The following is a 23,612-nucleotide window of genomic DNA, read 5'->3' as shown; positions in this document are numbered from 1 at the left end:
AACAGTATTTTGTAATCGTTATTTTTGAGTGGCACAGACATAGTTAATTGCCACACCCCAGTGGATGGCCTCTGCTTTTCTGAGCACTGATATTGGGTGCTTTGAGTCCAAGTCTTTGACCAGAGCTACGGTTGTAGGAAAATATACCCAAACCTTTGGGCTACGCTAGGCAAGGGTTTAATGAAATATTAGCAAGTATTTGTGAACATGAGCTTGTCTGAAAACAGCTGGGTATATGCTGGTGGGTTTCCCTGAGCAGGACAGGGCTGTCCAGTGTGAGCAAGATGAGGAACAAGGAATCACTGGAAGCAGAAAGCCCCCGAAATATTTGAACTCATCTGAAATGCCTGATTGAGGCAGGAGTGGCTGGCCCAGGATGTGTGGGATTCCTGCCTGGACAGCTGGCTTGGCACCATAGCAGGGTTTGATGGGGGCAGTACGGGATGAATCTTGTCACAGGAAGAGCTGTGATCCTGCTGCGGGTATGGATGGATGTGAGCGGAGACAAAGCATACATTTATTGACATAAGGCTAAAGCAGCATTGAGCCAGGGTTCCCTTTACGTTATCCAAGCCTGGTGCATGTAGTGATTTTGATAGCAATTACCTGCAGATCGTGTGGCATCATTAGACTCATGCGTCGCCTGGCTGCTGGGCAAAAGGATGCAGGAGGAGTAAGCAGGGCCATGGCTAGGTGCATTTTGCTAGGTGAATGTCACAAACCCAATTTTCCATCTTTTGCGGTCAAAATGCAGTTTGTCACCAAACCTCAGTGCTGCCACTGCAATGCAGGGAGCTGATCTGAGCTCACAGATGTGCAAGTTGGGATGCACAGAGGCTGTGAGGCACAGAACTGTGCTTCTGGATCAGGTGCTAAACATCAGCGAACCCAGGGGCATCGACTTGTGCTTGCTGGCTGCTGTTGCTGCTGCTGGCTGCAGAATGAGGCGTGATTCAGTGATGGCTGCATGCAGTGCCTGGCAGTTACTTCTCCATGATTTTCGAATTGTGATTTAACGACAGCTCAATGTTCATCTCATGTGTCTTGAACCAAAATAGGAATTCACTATTTTTTTTTTTATAGGTGGTGTATTTATATGGCGTGTGGATACATGTTTATGTATGCTGTCTGTGGGGGCTTTTTAAGAAAATGCTGTGTGTGTAAACTCCCTTTTTACTTAGGCTGGGAACAAAGAAGAAGTACTTGGCGAGCTCCTAAATGGAGCATGGGCATGATCGGCCCTGGCATGCATCTGGAGGGGTGTCAGGAGCTCGAGGCATCCCTGTCATCCGCGGCTCGGGGACGTAGGTCTCACTCATTCGGGAGCTCTTGGCATGAAGTTCTCCCATCTGGAGGGTTGGTAGCGTTGAGGTCACTTCAGTGCACACGTTGTATTTGGACGATTCTACTTGCCTTGCTCTGGAAGATGGATTCAGGAGCTGTAGCTGCTTTTGCTAGCCCTTCCCTAGGACAGCTTCTGACTCTTCTGTCTGTTTTGCTCTGTTATCTGCAGAGAAATAACTATTTTTAAATGCCTGCAAAATGTGCCGGGCTAATCAGGAACAACAGCATTTAAAACTGTAATCCCGTTTCCCCTTTGAAGTCCAGCCTGCCGGTATTAGTGACAATAAATAAGACTTTTCATGAATCCTTACTCGCTTAGAGGAGCACAAAACGTTTTAGCTGCAAAGATCAAAGTTTCCTTTAAAAAGCATGGCATTGCCAGGGATCAGAAGGGAGTTTCTTTTACTGTGGTTTGTTTTCCTTCAATAGCTCTTTCTGTGGCTGGTCCTTCCAAGTCCTTTCTCCTTGGACACAGCCACAAAAGCAGCAGCACGAATCCATGGAGAAATTCCAGACCAACACATCCAGAAAGCTGCAGACAGGAGCTCTGAAGTGCCTTTGAGAAGGTTCAGCCTGCTTAGCGTATCACATGAGGATGACTGCTTCTAACATTGCTAGAAAATTAACAGTATGTTCTCTCACAGACGGTTTTGATATAGAACGAAAAACAAGGATTCTGTTCTGGTTTTTCATCTGGGCTCTTTCAGCTTATTCGTATATTTTATACCTCTGAATCTGTGCACCTGATGGGTTGTTATTAGGTAAGCAATCAAGAGGAACAGTTTTGTACGCTTGGGTTTGCTGGCTGCAAGCTCGTATTTGCAAAAGCTTGTATTTTTATGGGTGTTGAATCCGCTTGTGATGTTTTGTAAGCAAGCTGGGGCCATCGGCTAGGAGCAAAGCGAGACGTGGAAGCGGGTTGATTCCTGCATTCACACTTTGTACATGCTGTCTCAAAGCGCAGCATTTGAGCAACGGCATTGGAGCCAAGCGGAGAGGAATTTCACACCCTTCTGCTCAGTTGTGAATTTCTGGGAAAAAACAGGTTTGTGTAGAAATCCCGAAGCGATGTATGGCATGGGAGTGGGTTACGGGATGCTGTTCACAAGCGGTCGGTGATGATGGCACTGAGAGTTCCTATGTGGAGCTGCGCTGGAAGAAGGATTTTCAGGTGGTTTCCCTCTTTAGTCTGGGAGTACCCATGTGGAAGCAAGGCTTTCTTGTGCCTCAGTAAGGAAAGTCATCAGATCAGCTCTGGCAGATGCACCCTGAGCAGCTTATCTGGCTCCATCTGGTCAGGTTTTCCTCCGCTTTTGGGATTTATTCCAACATTACAGGTATTTTCATGCTTTTGGGAAGCACAGCGTGCCGTGTGCACAGTTCCATGCAAATAACTAAACATTCTGCTTTAGATTTCCTTGTTAATCCATTCTAATTTGGCAGTTGGACTTGCTGGAATAGCACTGCATGCTGGACAGCTTTCCCCCTCTTCTCACTTTCAGCCTTGCCCACACCGAGGAAAGAGGAGAGCGTGTTGTGCCTGGTGGTTACATGCTGCAGGGAGATGAAGCCCACAGTCTGAGGACCTTTCACACATTTCCCTGCTTTCTAAATCTGCATTGATTGCTTTTGTATCTGGATCAGGAAGGGCTTTGGGTCATGTAGCTCTGCAAGCTCAAACGATACTCTCACAGTGAGCATGGGCTTTCTGATGGAACAAAACCATCTCACCAACAGCTAAGCTGCCCACCTTCTCTTTGGGCTTTAAATGTTATTTTTGGGGCTGCTCCCCATCTCTCAGTGCAACCCGTTGTGGTTGCAATACTGTACGAGATGACTGCCTCCTGGTCACTGAAGTGCTGCACTTAGCAGGGGGGGTTGAGACTCGATGATCTTTGAGGTCCTTTTCAACCCAGGCCATTCTATGATTCTATGATTTTGTGGCTTGCAGGCTGGGCAATGGATGCCTACCATGCTCCACACCTCATCAGGTCATGCCAAATGTTTGACCTTTGATATCCAGCCATAGGGTAACAAATTCCATACATCTTGGAAAAAAACTGTCTATGTGTTCCGCCCTTATTTTTCGCTGTCCTTCGATTAGTTTTCTATTCCCTGTATTTCATGCTCTAAGACAGATGGGAAACTTCTGTTTATTATGTTTTCTTCATGCTGCTTTCTGTTTTGCACTTCTATCACGTCTCTCATGTCCTTCTCCAACATACATGGTCTCATGCTGTCTTTGTGAGTTTTTCAGGCTCCAGACTGCTCCCTCTGACCGTCTCTTAATTCTGCCACGTGGTTTTGGGGAGCAGTGCCCCTGGGAATGCAGTGCTCTAGATGAGTGTGAGCATTACTGTTTTCTTCTCCTTTGATTGTACTTTTTAGCTTCTGTTGCCCCTTACTGCTGCCCATACCTGGATTTGGAGCAATTCAGAGTAGCTGAAAGACAGAGATTATAAATGCGTGTGTTTTTTCTCCTTGGAGGAAATGAATTCAGTTCCAGTGCTGGAAGCAGAAGTGAGAATCCTAAGCATCATCTTCTTTCACTCTCGTCCTGGAAATACCAAAGGGAAGAGAGGATTAATGCAGATATTAATGAAAAAAATATATATTTTTTAATTTATTTTCATTTTAATGAAAATATTTATTTTATAAACAGCACAGGTGAAGCCGCAGTCACGTGAGTGAAGGCAGTGGATTCTGCAGCTCACCTCCCTCTGAGCACGTGTGGATCTGGAGAGATGCTTTCCAGAGCCTCCAAGGCTCTATCAGGCTTGTGGTACTTTCTGCCAGTCATTATATACAGGCCTTTAATCTCGCTGTGGATTAGAGAGTGTTTGGTTTAGCATCAAAATAAAGGCTCGATAACAGAGCAGATCCAGCCCCTCTGTGAGGGTGACGGTGCTTGTTACTCTGCTCGTCAGCTAGAAAACCCCAGCTCTCTCTGGTTCCTAGCAGCAGGCTTCCCTCAAGCCCTGCATCCCAGCTGGGAACGTTCTCCTGCTGCTCAGCACACGTGTTCCAGTACCAGCTTGTTATTCTGCATCCCTGTGTGGGATGAGCAGTCCTTTCTGTGTCTGCAGCCTGTGGTCAGTACTAGGCAGGCAGCGTTTTTCTTTTAATAGTGCTCAGCTGTCTGCTTACTCCAGTTGCTCTAATTTTCGCATGCAACAATGTTGGAAATATTTCCACATTCTGCTAATTTGGTACCACAAATTTCACGTGCTAATGTTCCTCAAATAACGTCATGTGAAATTCAGTAGAGACGCCCATATTCCAGGTATGTGCATTTCAGCGCCTGGACCCCCGTTTTCCTTCTATGTTTGAACATCACAAATAGCTTTGTGTCATGGCATCCAGATCAGTCTGAGCATTTTAAGCTCTCAAAAATGCCTTGCAAGCAAGAAAAGCTCTCGGAGCCAGCTCTTTGCTTAGCCACATCTTTCTAACTATTGAATGCAGTTATAAAGTGCATACATAAATATTTTTTTCCTTAGTGAGAGGTGAGTTGAAACCGCTGGCCCTCTTCTCCCCCAGGCTTCATCTTATGCAATTGCTGACCAGGCTGTTAGCGAGCAACTGATGCTGCTATGGCAACAAAACTCTGCTCTGTCACTTCAGGCTGTGTCAGTTGGGAGGTTATTGTGCTCGTGCCAGCAGAACAAGTGTCTTCGTCGATATGCGGAGTGTGTCCCTACGGATGCCCTGTCACTGTGTCAGCATGGTCACGACAGCAGTGATGCAAAATTGGACGGTATTTATCTACCTACAGACGCTCTAGAGGAAAGCAGTCAGTACTTTCTCACCTGATAGAGTTAAATATCAAGCTGCTAGACTCTGAAAAACCTGACTCTGTGTGCTTTTGGCTCATTGCTCAGTTCTTTTCGCCGAGTTTTGTGTTTGGGAGCCAAAGCCTCATGCTCCTCTCCAGCATTCTTGCATTGCTCCTTCCAGCAGAGCAGGTTTCAGTGAGCTGGAGCTGCAGAGAGTGAGGCTGTGCATTTAAGGAAGGATGACAAAAATAGGAATCTCTGGGCTTCACTGCGCCAGAAATTTCTGCGAATACTGGAAATGTCAATGGTTTGTTTCCTGATAACACCAACTCACGGTCAAGGATCCTTGTCTGAGTCCCACAGAGTTGGTGTTGCTAGTGGCATTTTACCTGCAGAACCAACACGGTCGATACTGGCAAAAGAACTGAAACCAGTTTCCTGGATGAAACTCTTTCATCCAGGAGTCCAAAAGACAACAAACCCTTTGCAGTGTGTGTGGCTTGTCAGGTGGCAAACCCTTCTGTAAATGCCAAGATTCACCTTGCAGTGGCGTATCTTCCAGGATCAAGTACTGTGGTGGATGATCTATCACTCCCAGTTGCTGGATTAGGTTGGAGAGTTGCAGATGTTGTCATCCCCAGGAGTATGAGCATACCCCATGTGTTGTCCACTTGCTTCCAATAGTACAAAAAATCTGGGAATTTCCACTCTGGAGTTAACCTCTCCCCAGCCACAGGCAGGCAGGACTCTGATCTCACCATCAGGAAGGGTGACGTTCTGTGTGTATGTTACAGTCAGCAAGGATCTTCCCCCAAAGCTGCTGCTTTTATTTGCACAAGTTGCATTGTGTTCTACAAGCCAGCAAAGATTTGGTAGATCACAGAGTCACCGTTACTCCTCTTAGGCTGTGACTCTTATTAAGGCAACCAAACCAAGAACTGGAAAATTGCTGGGAAAAAATGGAATAAGGGAAACTTCTTTCCACTTGTGCTTTGGAACAAGTGCTCTGGTGTTTGCTGTGTACGTGTCTGTCCTGAGATGAGGGCTCGCTTCCGAGCTCTTGTGGAAAAGGTTATTATTTGAGGAGTTCAATCCCAACTCATATTTGGCTATTGCAGCCAGAAGTTGAAATGGGGGTGGAAGAGAGGGAGCCACGGATGGACAGATGTGGGGAACAAATCCGCAGCTTGAGAGGGATGGGAAAAAAAATACTAGCAAAGGAGGATGCTTTTTTTAGCCAAAAATCCTGGGATTGAGGAACAGGCCAGGAGGGATGTGGTGTTTGGCCTCGGGTCATGCACGTGCTGTGACAGAGCTGAAGAGGAGCCTGAACAAGTGAGTCCCAGTGTGTTAATTGTTAGCTAGTTTTCCCCACCTAGTAATAGTAGTAAGCAACTTGGAAGCGTCAATAAACTGGTAAACCAACTGAAATCAAGTTATTTTCTGAGGTCTATTTAGGAAAACCAGCCGGCATTGCTAAGTAGTTATTTGTACCAAAGTTGGATTAGCAGAACTTCTTAGGAAGACTTTGACCTGTGCAGACTCAGCTGTGCAGCTGCTGATCCTCCCATGCAGGACAGCGTGTGTCAGCTTCAGTGGCTTTCAGGGGAACATGGAGCAAAGTGATGGTATGTGCCCAGGATAGGGGTATGGGGACTTAAAGCTCGAGGTGATTTTTTGGGGGGTAAAAAGTATGTAGAGCCCCAGTGCAAGAGTAATAATTGATGATAGGGATGCTTTTGCTGATGGGTTGTGTAATCAGAGCAGCAGTGACTGCAGCAGTCACTGGTGGAAGCCCACAGTTGCTGAGCTGGGTGTCTCTCTGCAATACTCAGTGTCCTGGCTTCGTGCTCAATACCTGAATTGGGGGTGTATGGTTTACGTCTTTGGGCTCAAGAAACTAAAGTGCTTTTGGGTGCTGAGGAGCTTGCTGAAGGCTCATTTTTGCTTGGTTGATCCCAGCAAGGTTTATTGCTGTCTGGGTGCTCAGCGCTGTGATAAGGACCAGTCCCAGGCAGGACTAATGGCCTCTGCGTGCCATTAAGCAGCTGTCAGGAGGAGGCTGCTGATGGATGATGCTGCCTCCTATTACCATTGCATGCGTCGCTGGCTCTCCACTGAATCGCTCAGGAAGAGCTCACGCTTGCTCAAGAAATAGGCATTCTTCTACAGCTGGCAGGTTTCCATCTAGAAACTTCTCTTCCTGGTTTGCTCTAAAAATGCAACAAATCTATTTTTTTTTTCAGCGCCTGTTCTGCGTGCCTGCTGCATCCTGGTCGCGCTGCAGAGACCCGAGATGCAAAAGCAAATAGAAAATGAATAATGCAGAGCTGTTCCTTATTATCGGGAATTTGTTCCAGTGGGATGTGCTCTGCTCTGAGCACTGAGGGCTTTATGCTCCATACTTCACCTCGGCTGCTAAGGGAAGCTGTTCTGGTTGCTCTGTCAGCACAGAATGGATAGAAAGGCTTAATGGGCTGACAGCCTTCCAAAAGAGTATTTTTTACTGTCACAAGCATCAGTTGCTCAAAACTGGGAATGATTTGTGGGAGCACATCATCTGCTGGGTTTGAAATGAGATTCATTTGCTTTCTGAACAAAGTAGCAGTTTCCATTTCCAGCTCTGCCATTTTCAGACTTCTTGTACGTGCGCACACCTACGCACACAATGGGTATTCTTGGAATTACGCCGTGTGAAGCCTCAAGTGTTGAATTTGGCATCCAGCTGAGGGTGAATGCTTTGAGAATTTTGGTTCCTGAGACATTTTGGAAAAGTTTTTATTAATGGCAATGGGAAATGCACATCCACCTGCATGTGTAGGTGCAACGTTTGTGAAAAGAAAGGTTTTTTGATGGGGGAGGTGTGCATGTGTGTCTGAAGTTCGTTCTTTAGAGCACTTTCTGCTTAAAGACAACTGCAAAAGCTCGCTCTTCTGAGGTTCAGGTAAGTAATAAAAGAAAGCCAAGCCTCGCTCCAGAGCATCATTATATGACTGATTTTGAAAACTGTTGATCGTGATGTATTTTGTATTTTCTTTTAGCAAAAATTTCATCATGGGATGTCCCAAAGGTCTCTAGTTCTTTGGAATAATATACGAAGGGTTCATGCTAATATATTAGATAGTGAGAAGGACATATTTTTTAAAAGGTTTGCACTCAACAATAAAAGCAGAAGGAGCAATAAAAATGAATTGGATTGGTCTATGTGTGTATTATCGGTGCAGCTGAGGAGGTCTGTCTTTTTTTTCTCCAACTCTGTCATCAGAGTGTCTTACAATACAGAAGTAAAATCGCAGCTTGGAATGGTACAGCTTTTTCCAGCATGTGGAGTAACACTTCCAATATCGCTCTTCTGAGAGTGAGTCACAAGTTGTTACATAAAAGCATATGATAAAGATTAGGATTTTTATGAGCGGACCAGCTCTGCCTTCTTCCAGATGCGCTGAAATAATTTCTCCAGAAGACTTTTCTAGATACTGCAGTTGCAGATGCGTCTCAGAGGGGATAGCCCTTTCCAGAAGAGCAAGGGTTGCAGCTGTCTCCTGGAAAACAGATTGATTGCTTTGTGGACAGCAGGATGAATGTGGGGGCAGATCCTCACTCTTACTCCGCTGACTCAGGAGCAGTGATGTGTGCTCTCTGGAGATGCCCCCGCCCGCCCTGACAGCACGGCCATGGATATTGTTGGGTACAGAAGAGGGGAGTCTGGTGAAGAATGGGGAGTTCTGCTACTTTTTCTGTGTAATTAAATGAGTGGATTGTACCACCATTTTCTTTTAGTAGCTTTGTGTGTGCTTAGGTTGTGCGAGTTTCTTGAAGGCACGGTCTGCAGCATAGCTAAGCTACCTCTGAGAAAAAGCAGGCAGAATTAGCATTTTCTTTTTAATTGCAGTTTAATAAAATGTGGGGTACATTCGATGATTGTTTCCCAAAGTGTTACCACTGCTACCCGTGAAGCAGTTTTCAAGGTTGCTGTGCCTGCAGTTGTCAAATGCCGCGTGGTTCTGCAGAACATGAGTCGTACAGATGTTCCTGTCTTGTTTTCTTCTGCATCAGAAACGTTTGTTGGCACAGCGGTGGAAGAGCTGCTTAGTTTGATAAATGATGCATCAGTTTCTTTGGAACCCTTCGGCCTTTCGATTTCTTTTTGCTTACAGCCGATATCATTGTAACCTCTAATTGTGCTTTTTTTTTTGTAGGAGGAATACAGAGCAGAAGGGATTAGCTGGCACAACATCGACTACATTGACAACTCCGGCTGCATAAACCTCATCAGCAAGAAGCCGACAGGCCTGCTCCATCTGCTGGATGAGGAGAGCAAGTAAGTGAGAGCCACCAGAGGTGCTGGGGCTGCATTGCACAGCACGAGCAGAAAAAGAGGAGTGCTTTGCCTCTGTAAATAAATGGGAAACATCTGGAAGCGGTGTTTCAGCTCATGGTGTTTGATCTGCACTTAGGAAGCGTTCATCCTCAAATCTGAGCTCTTCTTGTGATTTTTCTTAGTAATTTTTTCTAGAAAGATGCTCATAGCTCTCCAGGCTGATTTATCCTTAGTTGTTTTCCAAGGTGGTAACCTAGACAGCTGGAGAATCAGTAAGCTAAGCAAAAAGCCCTAATCAAACGATTCCGTTTCGGTATTTTCCTCTGTTAGGGGGGAGGGCAAAGGATTCATTTGCTTTGCTTCTTTCTGTGTTTCGGGATAACAACATGAAGATGCTTGAAGTTAAACAGGCAGTGCGGATGCTGTTACCTATCCATAAGGTGGATTTGTCAATTTACTCCTAAAATTAAGCCCAAGTGAGCCAGGGACACGTCCACATAAGGGCTGCCTTCTGCAGGGTTTAATGCCAGTCAGAGATGCAGCTGAGATTTGCATACTCAGGTATTTGGTGTGGGATGTCCCCCCATGCCATATGTTTCCTTGAGGCTTGAGTGTGAAAAACGGGGTTGTTGTTACCAAGAGGCTGGGCTCATGTATTCTGTTGTCTTTCCTTCCTCTTTCCTATGCCAGAATCAGTTGGGTAGCTCCTATAATTTAAGTTAACATTTGTAGGTAAGCTAGCTCAGGATTTCCTAGACACACGAATGCCCTGTAGATATAGGACTGGGCGTTCAGAACCTCAAAACCAGTGACAGAAACTTTGAGTTTCAGATCACTGCCCCTGTTTTGAATGATTTACGTGCGTTGGGCATACAGTGCAGTGTCCTTAATGAATATATGCCTTTTATAACTGATTTCAGATCACTACTAAATCAGCAATGAGTTCTTTAGACACCGGGTATATCTTGTATTTGTTTATAACCGTTGACAGCATACAGAAGAGCACTCAGTATATGCAATCATTGAAGTGGAAGCTCAGAATATTTCTGTTTTACTATTTGTGGTCAAGCAAGAAGTGAAGTTTTTATACTCCAGTTCCATTCTTTCCAACCAGTTTTCCTCAGGCCACCAACCAGACCCTGCTGGACAAGTTCAAGCGTCAGCACGAAGGGAACTCCTACATTGAATTTCCAGCAGTGATGGAGCCAGCTTTCATCATCAAACACTACGCGGGCAAAGTCAAGTACGGAGTGAAGGTCTGTCACCCAGCTGTTCCCCAGCAGTTGCTTTCTCTTAAAGCATCTTGTTAGGCTCTGCAGTGATGTTTTGAAGAGGACTTGGCTAGAGAAAAGAAGCGAGCTTGGAGAGGGAAGTGCTTGGTGAAAAGCTTGGCTAAAACATGCGAGGGGAAGGTGGTGGTGGGGGTGGTCTTCCTGTTCTCTCCCATCTTGCATATTCTTGGTGTTTGGGAGAAGAATTGGGAATGTGCACTGAGGCTTGTACTACGCCCCAGCAGTGCATTGAAATTTGATATTTCTGGGGTTGGTTCATTGAGAGAACCTAACGTCTTTAATGTTCCATCAATAGAGTGTACAGGCTACCTGAGCACAGGCCTCAGCATCTCACCGATGCAGGTCATTTAAAATCCCATGCAAATGATTTCAACGTTTTCCCCACTTACACCCATAAGTTATTAGAAGGATTTCTGGGAAGATGAGCTTATACAAGAAACTGCATTGGTATTTACAACTGCAGGTCCGTAATTGCACTTTTAATAATTACATGGGAGAAACTTAAATACCTTCTCTGTTACGCTTCAGAGAGCAGTGCATTGGAACAAAGCATTTGTTTTCTGGACGTAAAGAGGTGTCCGATGTGAAAGGAGAAAAAAGGTAGAAGCATGACTTGAGTTGCTCCGTAGCGCATCTCGCAGATATTCTCTATGTTGCTCCTTTCTCCCCAGGATTTCCGTGAGAAAAACACAGACCACATGCGCCCCGACATTGTGGCTCTCCTGCGAAGCAGCAAGAACGCCTTCATCTGCGGGATGATCGGCATCGACCCGGTGGCGGTGTTCCGCTGGGCCGTCCTGCGGGCGTTTTTCAGGGCAGTGGTTGCTTTCAGAGAGGCTGGGAAACGATACGTTGAGAAGAAGACCGGTAAGTGGGCGGGTTTCCTAACTCTGCTCTGTGCTTTTCACCAGCAGCGTGAACCTATTGTGTTAATACAGTATTTTAGATAGCCAGCCTGATTTATTAGGAGATGATGGTCCATTAAAAAACTGAGTAACAGAAATGTATAGGTAGCTGATAACCCAAAGTTACACTTATGGGCATATTTGCAGTAGGATTTTAATGCTCTAAGAAAGCATTTTAATTTCACCTCTGCTTCAGTTCTTGCTTTCCGTAGGGATGCGTGCGTAGGAAGTCCCGAATGATACAAACAGAAACACAAAAATCAGACAATAAGTTCTTTTTAGCTAGGATTTCTTTAGCAGTTAGGGTCACGCCTGGAAAAAAATGGGGAATAATTCTTCCTTAGAGTTTTTCAAGCTGTTCGCCCTTCAAGCTGAAAGAGAGCGTGTCTCTTGTCTAGTGAAATTCATTGCTTCGCAGCCGTGCAGAACCACCTAACCGTCCTCATGCGGAACACGGGGGCATTAAATTAAATGAGAGTAATGGTGCATCATCATGCTGTGGCAGGCAATACTTGGCTGTGCTTTTAGAACGTTTCTCTGCATTAAAGCAATTTTGTGAAGACGGGTACAAACGATTACTATTAATTTCCGGGCACAAGAGGGCTTGAAATTCATGATGAAATTAGAGCATCAGCAGGGAAAACGTCAGCTGAGTTAAAATTAAGCACGGAGCAGCCCCATTCATTTTCAGTTTGAAACGTGGTGAGATGTGCATCAGGGGAGCCAAGGGACAAGGCACATAGGTAGGGAAGCCGTGCAAGCAGGAAGAATGATTTTCTTGTTCAGGGAGAATAATACCAGCCTTTGGTCAGATCCCAAGAACTGCAGGAGACAAAACCAGCTTTCAGCTATTGAGGCTCGCCCCTGAGCTGCTCCAGAGCGGACTGAGAGAAAGGACATTGCTCAGGAACCTGTGTCTGCCTGGCACATCAAGGCAGCGCGTAGGCATCCGCGTTTTGCGGTGCCAAGGAAAGGGCAGGGCAGTGTTTCGCGTGTGCAGCCTCCTTGCATGTGGGAGCTTTCCTGAAACATAGCTCTTTGGCACGGGGAGAAACGTCACCCGAAATACTTGACTTTGAAAAATCTCGATTTGCGTTTTCCTAGCATCACCTCTTCACCTTTCATAAACCCCGCAAAGCTGAGCTACAGCGAGCAGTTCAAGGAAAGGAAAAATAAGTTCAGGCTCTGAAAGTAAGAGCTCCTGCCCTGCTGGTTTCAAGCCCTGCTTCGCTTCCTCTGCCTCTTGGGAGCAGTTGTGACTGCTTGCTCATCTCTGTAGCCGGCTTTCTGCCTTCTCAGCCTTCAGTTAGTGCTATGACTTGCTTATATCTATGTAGAGCTACACATAGATATAAAACAGTCAGGAGGCTTTCAGGCAGTTTTGGAAGACTCATTTCTTGTACCACCTTCTTTCTCTGTGGCAAAGCCAGCCAGTATCCGTCACTGGCTGAGACAGTTTCCAACCTTTTTCTGGCACGGTGCTGCTGTTTTCTGTCTTACAACCTTTATACCACTTTCAATGCCCACTTTTTTCTTCAAAACCTCATTTTTTTTTTATTCCTAAGGATAGAGAAAAAGAAAAAACAGGAACCCTCAAAATACAGAATAGTTGAAGTTTGTCCTAAACCTCCCAGCGTTCCCCAGTGAGTTTGTACCCTGAATTTCTGCCTGTCTGCATCTTTGTAATGCTACTGAATGATTACTGAATTGGGAAAAAGTCGTGAAAAATGCCCATTATAAAGGCAGAGCTAAGGGAGTAGTTTACCTGAAGCTAATTCCTGTAATGAGGCAAGCATTTTCTGCTGGAGAGCATTCCTGGCTTCCCCTCCAAGCCGGGGCTGAGCAGGGGCAATGACATTGCACAGATCCCAGCGGAAGACATGACTGATGCAAAATCCCACGTCTTGCAAAAGTATCTCAAAGCAAAGGGCTTTGGAGGAGATGTGGCTGAGCAGGAGGCTCAGCTGGTCTCGAGAACATCCAATATCGACCCTTCTGCTCCCCAGAATAGTGCTGAAAAGCCACAGCTTTGCACAGAGCATCTATGGCAGAAGGCATTTGTGAATTATTAAAGAGCCACTTGGCGCTAAAATTACCTGGTAATTGTTCTGGAAAACGCAGACAACTGAAGGCAGCATATGTTTTAGGTTTATTTTGTTTTGTTTTTTTTTACCAAACCTTGCTGGCTTTAATTAGCATCATTTGAATGCCTCAGTGCATGTGGATGTGGAGCTTTTGATGACATGACGGTGGATTAGCAGAGAGAAAACCTCACACCAAGAAGAGCTGTGTGCATTCACATGAGTGCTGCACGTGTCATAATTTTCAGTACCTTTTAAGAAGGCGTGCTGTCCAGCTCTCTGTCTGCTGCTGCTGCGACTAACTGTTGAGCAGTAACATGTCTGAGGCATGATGCTTTTTTCAAGTCTCTTTGTATTCTTTTGTCTTCACCCCAAATTGATCTGAACTGCTTCTACCTGGCTGCAAGCCTGGCTGAATCCTGCTTGCGACGCTCAGCGGGGATTTCATGAGGAAACCTGCAGCCTGTGCATATAGGCAGCTTTGCAAAACGTGCTCTGCTTTCTTTTTCCTCCAGCCTCCCAGTTCTCTCCTCTGCGCCAGCAGTGCCACGCAGTGCTGTGAGCTCCACGCTCTGCTTTAGAAGCACTGCTGCAGTGATATCGCCCTTTCTTCCTGCAGTGTTTTGGGGACTTGCCTTGTTCCCTATCATGCTCCTGGTATTCTTGTAGCGCAGCTCTTAGCGACTGTTGCTCCTGTTAACTTGGAGGCCAGGAGCAGCAAAGCAGCACAACTGCAAACTTCTGCCCAAGAGATGCTCTCAAAGTGCTGCTGACCCTCCTCAAATGGGGCAGTAATGTTAGCTGAAGGGTGGACTCTTTCAGTAATTTGGTTTTATTGTTGCTATTATGGAATGTATCAGGGAGGATGAAGATAGTTCGAAAGAGCTACAGATTGGAACTAGATTTGGTTTGAATGAACTTTGAGGAAAAGAACATTATCAAGCATTTTAAGAAAGAAATTTGGCTGATTGACACTTTTTGCAGTCTGCTGTATCGGTGGTATGAATGTATTATGCAAGAAAGCCATAGTATTTTGCTAGTGAAGACTTAGAAGAGTTGGTGCTGGTCTTACAAATCACACCATTGGGACTCTGAGCTTTCTCATCTTGTTTTTGCTGGACACGAAGCTAAGTCCTTGCTCTGAGACAGGGTTGGTGTGGCTGTGTGTTCCCATTCAGCCAGCACGTGCTGCTCCCAGATTAAGTGGGGACGTACCCCTGTCTCACTGACAAACAGGCAGAGCTAAGCCCTGTTGGGTTCTGCGGAGTTATTCCCAAAGCCAGGCAATAAAATTAAATAAAAACAATTAAAAAGAAAAAAAGAAAAATGAAATACTGTTTGCCAAATAAGAGTGAGAGTAACTGCAAGAAATGATCCCGGACGTGCCACTGAGCAGTGTGAAGTGGTGCTGGTGGGGAATGGTGACCCTTGACAGTGTTCCCCTGTAAAGCTCAGTCCTTTCCGATGATGTAACGCATTGGTACGAATGCTTCTGTACGTGCTGACACAAGGTAACTCCTCAGTGACCTCACCACACAGGAGCGTGACACATCTCAGCCTTCCAATTGCCTCCATCCATTCAGTGGCCACAGAGGGGTGCTGCCTGCTTGCAGAGTGCCACCTGTGTCACCTCCACCCCGTGGCTGGAGCTGGACCTGGACCATGAAGTCCTCCCAGAGATGGCTTCCTTCACCTCGACCCATTCCCAGTTCTGTTCCTTGCTTATGAGCAATCCCATCCCAGTCCAATCTCAGTCGCCTGCCCTTGAGGAGCACTAAATCCTTGTATCCTTGTTAATACGAGTGACTTTTGCTTTTGTTGAGTGTTCCCTGCCTGCACAAGGTGCAGCACTGGGATGAGCTGGGAGTTCAAGGTGCCATGCCTGGGAGCGCCTCTCCAGAAAGCTGCGGCCAGCAGCTGGCAGGGGCACGGAAGGGGTTTTGAATAGATGTTCATACAAGATTGGTGTAATCATTTACTTTATGTCCAAATGCTCTTGGAGCAACGATGGCATTTTTGTGCCCTGGCTAATAAGGCGATGCAGCTGGGATGCCAGCCAGCCCCACAGTCCCGCTGCCGTGTCCCGCTGCCTGCTCGTGGGGTGGCTGAGGTTCCGCTGTGTCCCTGCTGCTTTGTGGGCAGAACTGCTGCAATGTAGGCGAGCTGTGGGCCGAGCAGCGGAGCTCTCGCGTCCTTCAGGCAGCTGGCAGCCTTGTTCTTCACTCTTTCCTGATTTCTGCTTATGTAATCTTTCTCTTCTCTCCATTTTTTTTTTTTGTTTGTTTGTTTTTATTTTACTTCCCAAGGGCATGATGATGCAGTGCCATGTGCGGTTTTGAAAAGTGTGGATAGTTTTAGCTTTCTCCATCACCCAGTTCACCAGAGGAGCTTAGAGATCCTGCAGAGATGCAAGGAGGAGAAGTACAGTAAGGCTGCAATCCCGCCCTTCTCTCTGATGCCGCACTCACACGGAGGAAATGGAGACCAGGTGCATTTGGCGTAGGAAGGGTGGAAGTGCCCAGCAGCCCTCCGGGCCAACCTGCTGGCTGCCAAAAGGTGTTTTGATCCCATCAGAAATCAATAGGAGAGCACAATCAAAGGCAGATCCACGTCTCGAGACGTTGGGTGGTTCTGCTGAGTCTTTCCCTAAGTTTGGCATTGTCTCCGAGGGCTTCACTTACAAAGCATTTGGCACTATTTTAACAGAGCGAGCAGATAAAGATGCACTTGGTCTCCGTTTCTTCCTCCTCACTCCTTTGTCACGTGATAAACTAGTTCTGCATGACAACATGGATACTCCTGCCCGCGCTACTAATTCCCAGGGCTGCGCTGCGTGGTGGGAGGAGAAGGGAGGTGGCAGGGAGCGTGCCCTCCTGCTGCAGAGCTGCCAGCAGCGCCGCGTGCAGCGTCACTCCAGGGGCCGCTTCCAGCTGCACACCCTGCCGTGGTCGGTTGGAGCGCTGAGGAGCGGCCTCGCTGCTTTCAGGGAATGATGCAAAGCCTGCAGGTGAACCTTCAGAAGGGTCTGCATATGTGTATGTATTTCATGCTCGCAGCTTGGGTTGTATCGTATCGTGCCATTGTTCTCTTCCTTCATTTTGCGTAACAAAGCTTACAGAAGTAGAGCATTGCCATATGCAGCCAAGGGCACGTTTTCTGCCCAAGCTGCTAATGTTGCCATCATGCAACTTAGGCGTGAGTGCAAAATGCTGGGATTTGTTTCTGCACAATCGGGCATGGTAAGTACAGCACTTGCATGATAACTCCACAAATATGCATTTCCTGCTAGAAACAGATCAAATTTCTCTTCTCCGCTTCCTGCAGTGTAGCATGGGGGGAGCAGAGGAAGTGCTTTAATTCTTATTTTAGACTCTTGTCTACCTACATTATTTTTCCTGCAGCTTTCCACTGTTACTTTTATTACTGCAAGGAAACACAAAGCAGTGACGTGAACACAGAAGTAGATTTTCTAAAGTGCTAGGTGACCTGACTGAAGGCACTTACCAATAGAGCAGTTTTAGTTGCAGGTTAAGATGTGTAGGCTAGCTCAGCAATGTGGGAAGCTTGGGGTTTTTAATTTGCAGTTCGCATAGGAACAAGGAGGGAATTCGTAGAGCTGCTTTGAAACACAGCCTTAATTTAGTGTCAGGTAGGGAAATTCTATGTATAAGGCTGCTGAGCCCAGTGCTTTGAAGCCTTGCTTATTATGGGCTGATCTCTTCCCATGGGGCATGCTCCTGTAAGCTGAGTTCCCCAGGCTTCATGTGTTTGACGACTAAGCTAGGATTGAAGCACATACGACATCTTGATATTGAATTGATGGGGCCTGTGGGCACTGCAGGTGAAGGTGCTCAGCCTGGGGTTGGTGCTCCTCTGTGGTGGTCTTTAAGACAGAAGTACAGGGGGTGAACATCTCAGCTCAGCCCCACATCTGTGCTGCCTGATGTTCACGGGCAAACTGGGCACTGTCTGAAGTTCTTCGCAATGAAAACACGTGGTAAGCAAAATCAGTCTTTGTGAAACCACAGCTGAAAAAGAGGAAATAGATTTGGGAGATGGGAATAAAATTATTCCCGAAAGATAAAATTCATCAGCCTGAGTCCAAGCTGGGTGCAGGGAACAAGTGGCTTCTTCTTGCACCGCTGTCGTCTGGCATGCAGCGTATTAGTGCATGCAGTTTCTTAACCCATATTCCTTGTAAAAAATTCTCTAGGCTGTACACACATAATTTGATTAAATCTAAAACTTTTTGCCTTTTGTTCATAAAACGCCCTCTCTGCTTCCCAGAAAAGGGGCTACATCAATATGGCATCTTTTATTTGTCTTTGGCGTGTATGAGTGTCTCCTTTTAAGAGCCAAGTGATGACACTATGCAGTCTTTTTTGTATGCCTGAAGCAATCCTCCTTAACGCAGCTTTTATCCTCGTGCTCTGTAACTTAACATTAATCAAAAAGCCACTCAGGATGTGAAAGTGGCAGAGTTACAATGCAGTTGTAATTCAGCTATTATCTGGAAGCCTGAAATAGAAATTTCCCAATCGATGCAAGGTGTGCACTGATCATTTTGCACAACCTTGTCTTCACAATTTCGCTCTGACCTGTTCCGTTGGACGGGAGTTTGGGAGGTTTTGCTCCAAAAAGGCATGGACAGAAGGAAAATCTGTGCGGTACCAATGGAAGCCCGTTGTTCATTGTCACTGGAACCGATCACCAAACACTCCAAGCAGAGTGCTGTAGGTTAGCAAAGCTTTCTGCATGTGAACATGCAAGCATCCAGGCATGTGTGCTATGTAAAAAAAAAGATATCTATATACGTAAAAAATAAATAAATGTTACTGTGAAGCTGACTACAAAAGGTATTAACACAGAATTTTAGGGAGGAAAAAAAAGCAGAGAGTGGAGGAGTCCCCAGCAGGCCTTTTATTTTTCCCTTTACACTGTGTTGTAAACCTATGACACAGAAATGCAAGCCTTTAACGAGGGAAAGGAATGTTTCTCTGATGAGAAATGCAACCCCTAAAAATGGCTTAGATGGCAACAGTGGAGATTTTAAAGAGAGTTTTAATCTCTAGGCATAGCTAAGTGCTAAAATGGATTGTCTGGCTTGCTATTGAAACGTCTTCAGAGGTAGAGATTGCAAAACCTCCTGAGCAGGAATTGTTTCATCTTGACTGAAAATGACAAACATGCACAGGAAATCTGCTATTGCTTCTTCCTATTCAGTGACAAGCTATAGCTTAGGCTTCTTCCTTTTTTTTCCCCCATTTTATTCTGCTACAGCAGTGTCAGGGTGTTAGAGTATACAGTTCCTATGTTTAAGTGAGCACTGCGATGTTTCCTGTCTCACAGCAGACATTTCAAGACAGTTAAAAATTGCTAGACTGTTTTCTTGTCAAATTCAAGTTTACTGAGTCTAAGTATCTGTATTTTAAAGACTTGAAAGCTATTTTGTTTTCTACAGAAATTGCCTTCTGTCTTCTTAAATGCTTGGTTACAAAACATTTTCACTTTGGGTTAGATAACAGATGATACATTTGCCTCTGTAAGCACGCGTGATGACTTCCTTGGCTATCTATTATTCACGATCCTCTAGATCTGCCCCTTGCAAAGGATACGGCTTCAGTAACACCTCCCTGTGCAGTGCACATCCGCATCCATTTATCTGCAAGAAGGAAAGAAGCATGCAAGGCAAAAATTACCCTGTCTCCAAGCACCTTATTCAAACCCAGGTGTTGCTGGCTGTCCCACACACGGTGCAGAGCTTATCTTACGGCTTAGGGATATTTTGGACATGCAGGAAAACAAGGAGCAGTCCCCACTGTCACAGCAGTTCTTCCCTTATCACTTTTGCTTACAAGCTAGGACACCGTGTCCCTAACACAACGTGCGTGCGTGGGAGGGAGAGCAATATGTTGAGCAAACAGTGTTACTCACAGGGGTATGGCTTGAGGGCAGAGAGGTACGACGTAGACGACGACGGGTACGTTGGCATCCTTGGCACCCTTGTTTGTATGGGCAGCATGTGCCGTGACATGTACATCCTCCTCCTCACTGTAGTCAGCACTAAGCTATGGCTCTGCTAATTGCCTGCTGGTGAGGAGCCAGGTAGAAACTCCCCTCTCCATGTGCTGCTGTAGGTATTACTCGGAAGAGCCCTCGAACACCGCTCTCGGATCTCCAGGGAGTTAATACCATCAACGAGAAGAGCCAGCGGTAAGTCTCCTGCTTTCACATTGTCACGGCACGGAAATGTTGGGTGGGGGAATGCTGTCTGCTGCTGTTAATGACTGTATTAATGGTTTTCCTAGTGTGCTTATTAATTTTGTGTTCTCTTTGTCCTTTTGCTGCCATGTGGTTACATCTAAATATCTTTACCTAACTTAACAGCAGGCGCAGAAAGCTGCTTCACTCAGTCACAAGGCGGTAGTTATAGATGGTCTGATGTACAAAGTGGTCAGAAGCATGCAAAAAAAAAAGGAGTGAATGTGCCGATATCAAAGGAAAAAAAAAACAAAACATTTTTTTCTGGAAGAACAAGTAGAGATGATGTGTTTGTGTGCAAGCAGTGTGATTGATGGCTGTGCGTGCTGCTGGCTGTGCAGGACCAGGGAAGGTGAGAGGTCTGAGATTGTAACTGGTCAAATGTTTGCTGCTTGTTAGGGGAAGATCATGGGATGTCCGATGACTGGAATGTCTCATAAAGCACAGGAGATCTTCTGCTTCCAAAGTACAGCATGTGAACTTGAAGGAGGTTCAACTCATACAGTTGTAGATACGGTTTTATTTTTTATCCTTCCTTGAAGGTTCTGGGCATTCAAGCACCTAATTCAGTTTTGCTGATTGAGAGTTGGTTCTTTGCTTTCTGGCACAGATCTGTGCCTCTTTGGCTGAAGTTTTTCCAGATCTGCATCAAAATTAAGCTTCTGGTGAAGCAAAATGTCTTCATTTCAATGGGGAATCTGGGTGCTGATACCCACCTTTTCTTTAGCTACTCTTGTGTTCTCCTTCTGCAGATGCCAGAAATTCTGATTATTCAGGTGGCATCTCTAAGGAGGTATGGTGCCTTTCTGCTTCCCTCTGAGTGTATGTATTTGCATGCTGGGAAATACATGATCAGAGCACCTTTAGCTCCTGAAATTATTGCTTGGAGCTGCAGACATCCAGCTGTAACTTCATGGCTGCTCTGAATTTCATGAGAAGACAAGAACAAGTCAAGAGGATGCTCACCGAACACTGTGATGCCTGCATCTCATTGTTGTGGGTTTTTTTTTGTGTGTGATGCAAAATATTCTCTAAGTATGTTGTTAAATCTCTGATTTAGTGGCCTTAAGTCAAATGTTAAGGTAGAAATTAGATTAAGAAAAAGAAGGAGCAGTATCTAGGGGAACAAAAATCCACAAATGTCATCCATGCCCCCTTCCTTCCAAAAGAGGCAGACAAGGTTGGTGCCTCCAGAAGTAACTCTTGCTCACTTCTCTGGTTGCACAGGTTTTCCTAAAAGTGATGTAACATGAAACTTTGTCCCTGCGAAGATCTTGATGGGTAGATAAGAGGTGTTGTGCTGTTTCTCCAACTGCCATCTCTCAACAATCCAAAGGAGGATGCTTATTGAAAGAAAACCATGAGATGGGGTGGTGGTGCTTGGAGAACATCAGTCAAGTGAGACAACATTTTTCTGGCTGTATGTCCGACTTCGGGGCATGTCAGTATGGCAGGTTGGGCTGCCAGTATTTTCATAGCCCAAAACATCTTAATTATCTGGAGTCATTGATAGTACATCTTGTAAAGGCAGAGGAACTCCTACTGTCTTACGGAACAAAGAGGACGTATGTGTTTATTCCTTACTGTGGGAGTTCAGTCTGTGGTCAGCTGTATTTATTTGGCTTAAAACAAGTCAGGACGTCGCACAAATTCCCATAAACAGCCAGGATCAAGGGTAGCATCTCCTGTGTCTTCCTTCCTTCATCCTCAGCGATTGTATCCTAAAAATACTCAGGACAGACCTCTATTCCTGTTACACCTCTCCTGTTACTGGCAGAAAATGTGGTTTTGAAGGTACTTTCCCTGTGTTTCCCTTGGCGTGGTGGCTCAGTAGCGTGGTCTCTAATCTTGGCATCGTTGGGCAATGCAACCTTGGGCATCACTAGGGACCAGTCCACGCGTGTGCCCTGTGCCCCTGCCTTCTGAAAGCCCACACCAGAGTGTGATCTCTCATATCTTTAAATTCCAGAAGGCTCTTCTGGAGTAGGCAGGCGATTTTAATACCTTTCACTGTGAATAATTTTGATCTGAAGAGTCATTAATTACGTTTTCTAAATGTAGGCTTTGCTTTCAAGTTGCACTTGTCAAAAAAGAAGGGGAAACTACAGAGATAAAGATAACACCTATAGGAAAGAGATTTACTTTAACAGCCCTGTGGTTGAATTATCCCTCAGTTCAGAAGTGTACAGCCAACAGATAGGCTGGTGAGCGACTTACAGAGCTAAATTAAACGGAGGAATTCTCTTTTCAAGCCATCTCATCATCATGTGGTGGCTGATAAGTCTGTGTTGTACAACTCCCAGGATAGCCCGGGGCTCTCTTCAAAAAGCAAATTTCAGGCATGACATCATGCAGGAAGGCATGGGAGGGCTCAGCGAGCTTCTGATCTCAGAAGAAAGTGACTGTGTGGCTCCCACATGCTGGGACAGCAGCTGGAGGAAACCAGGCTTCAGCAGAGCGTCGGGAAGCCAGCACGCCTCGGAACTGCCTTCAGCAGCCACTGAGTAATGAAAGCCATCCCACTGCTAACCAAAACCACTTGGGCTGTCTGCTTTCATGCAGCAGAAACTGTTTTATGTTCCTTGATGTCGGCACAGCTTGCAGAGAAGCAGGTGTTGATCAGTCTGTCCTGAAGCAGTTGGTTTTGCATGGTGAGATGATTGACTTCCAAGTACTACAACAGCTGTGTCCATCACCGTATGCACGTATTCATCCTAAAGTGTCTGTAATAAACTGAGATGGTCGGTCTTTTATTTTAAATCACAGGAGTGCATCGGGCCTTCTCTTCTTTCGACTCATTCAGAGTCCATATAAGCACGTTCTGATTCAATTCTGAGAGTGAGTTACAGTTGGCCGAATTAATGATGGGTTGTATAGGTCCCGAAGGTGGCCAGTGAGGTTTAGTGGAGCTAGTTCAGCCAGTGTTTTATTTCCCCTGCAAGCAGGAGGCTTTGGGACCTTAGCTGTGAAGGTGGCCTGCAGACAGCACCGAAATTCAAGCTTCTCTCTGGCCTTCCTTGAATTGAATGGGTTGCTTAAAAAAAAAGAGATCCAGAAGCACTCATCAGGAGTTTGCTTGTCTGTGATTCATCCTTTCTTTTAATAGGTTTACACGTCAAAATACAGATTTAATGGAACTAGGAATGAGTTTTAAAAGTGCTGCAGCAAGGCAGCGAGAGAACTTGAGTTCTTATGCTGTATTAGTCTGAAGATCTGGCTATGAGCTTTGAACTGGCTGAATTAATAACCCTGCTCGCTTAATGTTTTCTTTCCATTGTGACACTTGATCTTTCCCTTCTTCCAAAGCATAAACCACTGTGTTCTTCAGCATCTTCATGTCTGGAAGACTGATGCTGCCATACTGGTGCCCTCCATGGGCTGGGTCCCTTCCTATTTTCCCATCTTTCTGAAATATCTCTGGGATTTTGCAGACCCCACATCCCTCCTTAGACCAGCTTACAGCATTATTTCTTTTGACAATTTCTGCATGGGTGGGTGAACCAAACAGAAGTATGGCAGCCCAGGGAGAGGCTTTGCATGACCCCAGGCACTGGAGGGAGGCTCTCTTGGCCTCTCCAGTGCTGTAGGTAATTTTGCCTTGATGTGAAGCTTTGTGGAAGATTTTCCTTCCT

At 45.7% G+C, this 23,612-nt stretch overlaps 1 protein-coding gene across 9 annotated transcripts in view; it reads left to right on the top strand.

The window, feature by feature from the left end:
* MYO9A (myosin IXA) overlaps nucleotides 1-23,612 on the top strand; it is a 161,760-nt gene that overhangs the window by 101,949 nt on the left and 36,199 nt on the right. For 8 of the 9 annotated variants that reach the window (XR_002441694.1, XM_021406769.1, XM_021406768.1 and 5 more), the window contains 5 exons: nucleotides 9,320-9,441; nucleotides 10,556-10,697; nucleotides 11,405-11,600; nucleotides 16,026-16,145; nucleotides 19,857-19,932. Coding sequence is in view for 8 of the 9 variants with exons in the window: in XM_021406769.1 (XP_021262444.1) it covers nucleotides 9,320-9,441; nucleotides 10,556-10,697; nucleotides 11,405-11,600; nucleotides 16,026-16,145; nucleotides 19,857-19,932 (656 nt within the window). In the remaining variant the exon portion in view is untranslated. The remainder of the gene's footprint in view (nucleotides 1-9,319; nucleotides 9,442-10,555; nucleotides 10,698-11,404; nucleotides 11,601-16,025; nucleotides 16,146-19,856; nucleotides 19,933-23,612) is intronic. The other variant, XM_021406767.1, reaches the window with a different exon arrangement.

The sequence above is a fragment of the Numida meleagris genome, chromosome 9 (genome assembly GCF_002078875.1).
Source record: "Numida meleagris isolate 19003 breed g44 Domestic line chromosome 9, NumMel1.0, whole genome shotgun sequence".
NCBI lineage: Eukaryota > Metazoa > Chordata > Aves > Galliformes > Numididae > Numida > Numida meleagris.
The sequence above is the reverse complement of the archived record's forward strand: the minus strand, read 5'-3'. Positions and strand labels throughout refer to the sequence as shown.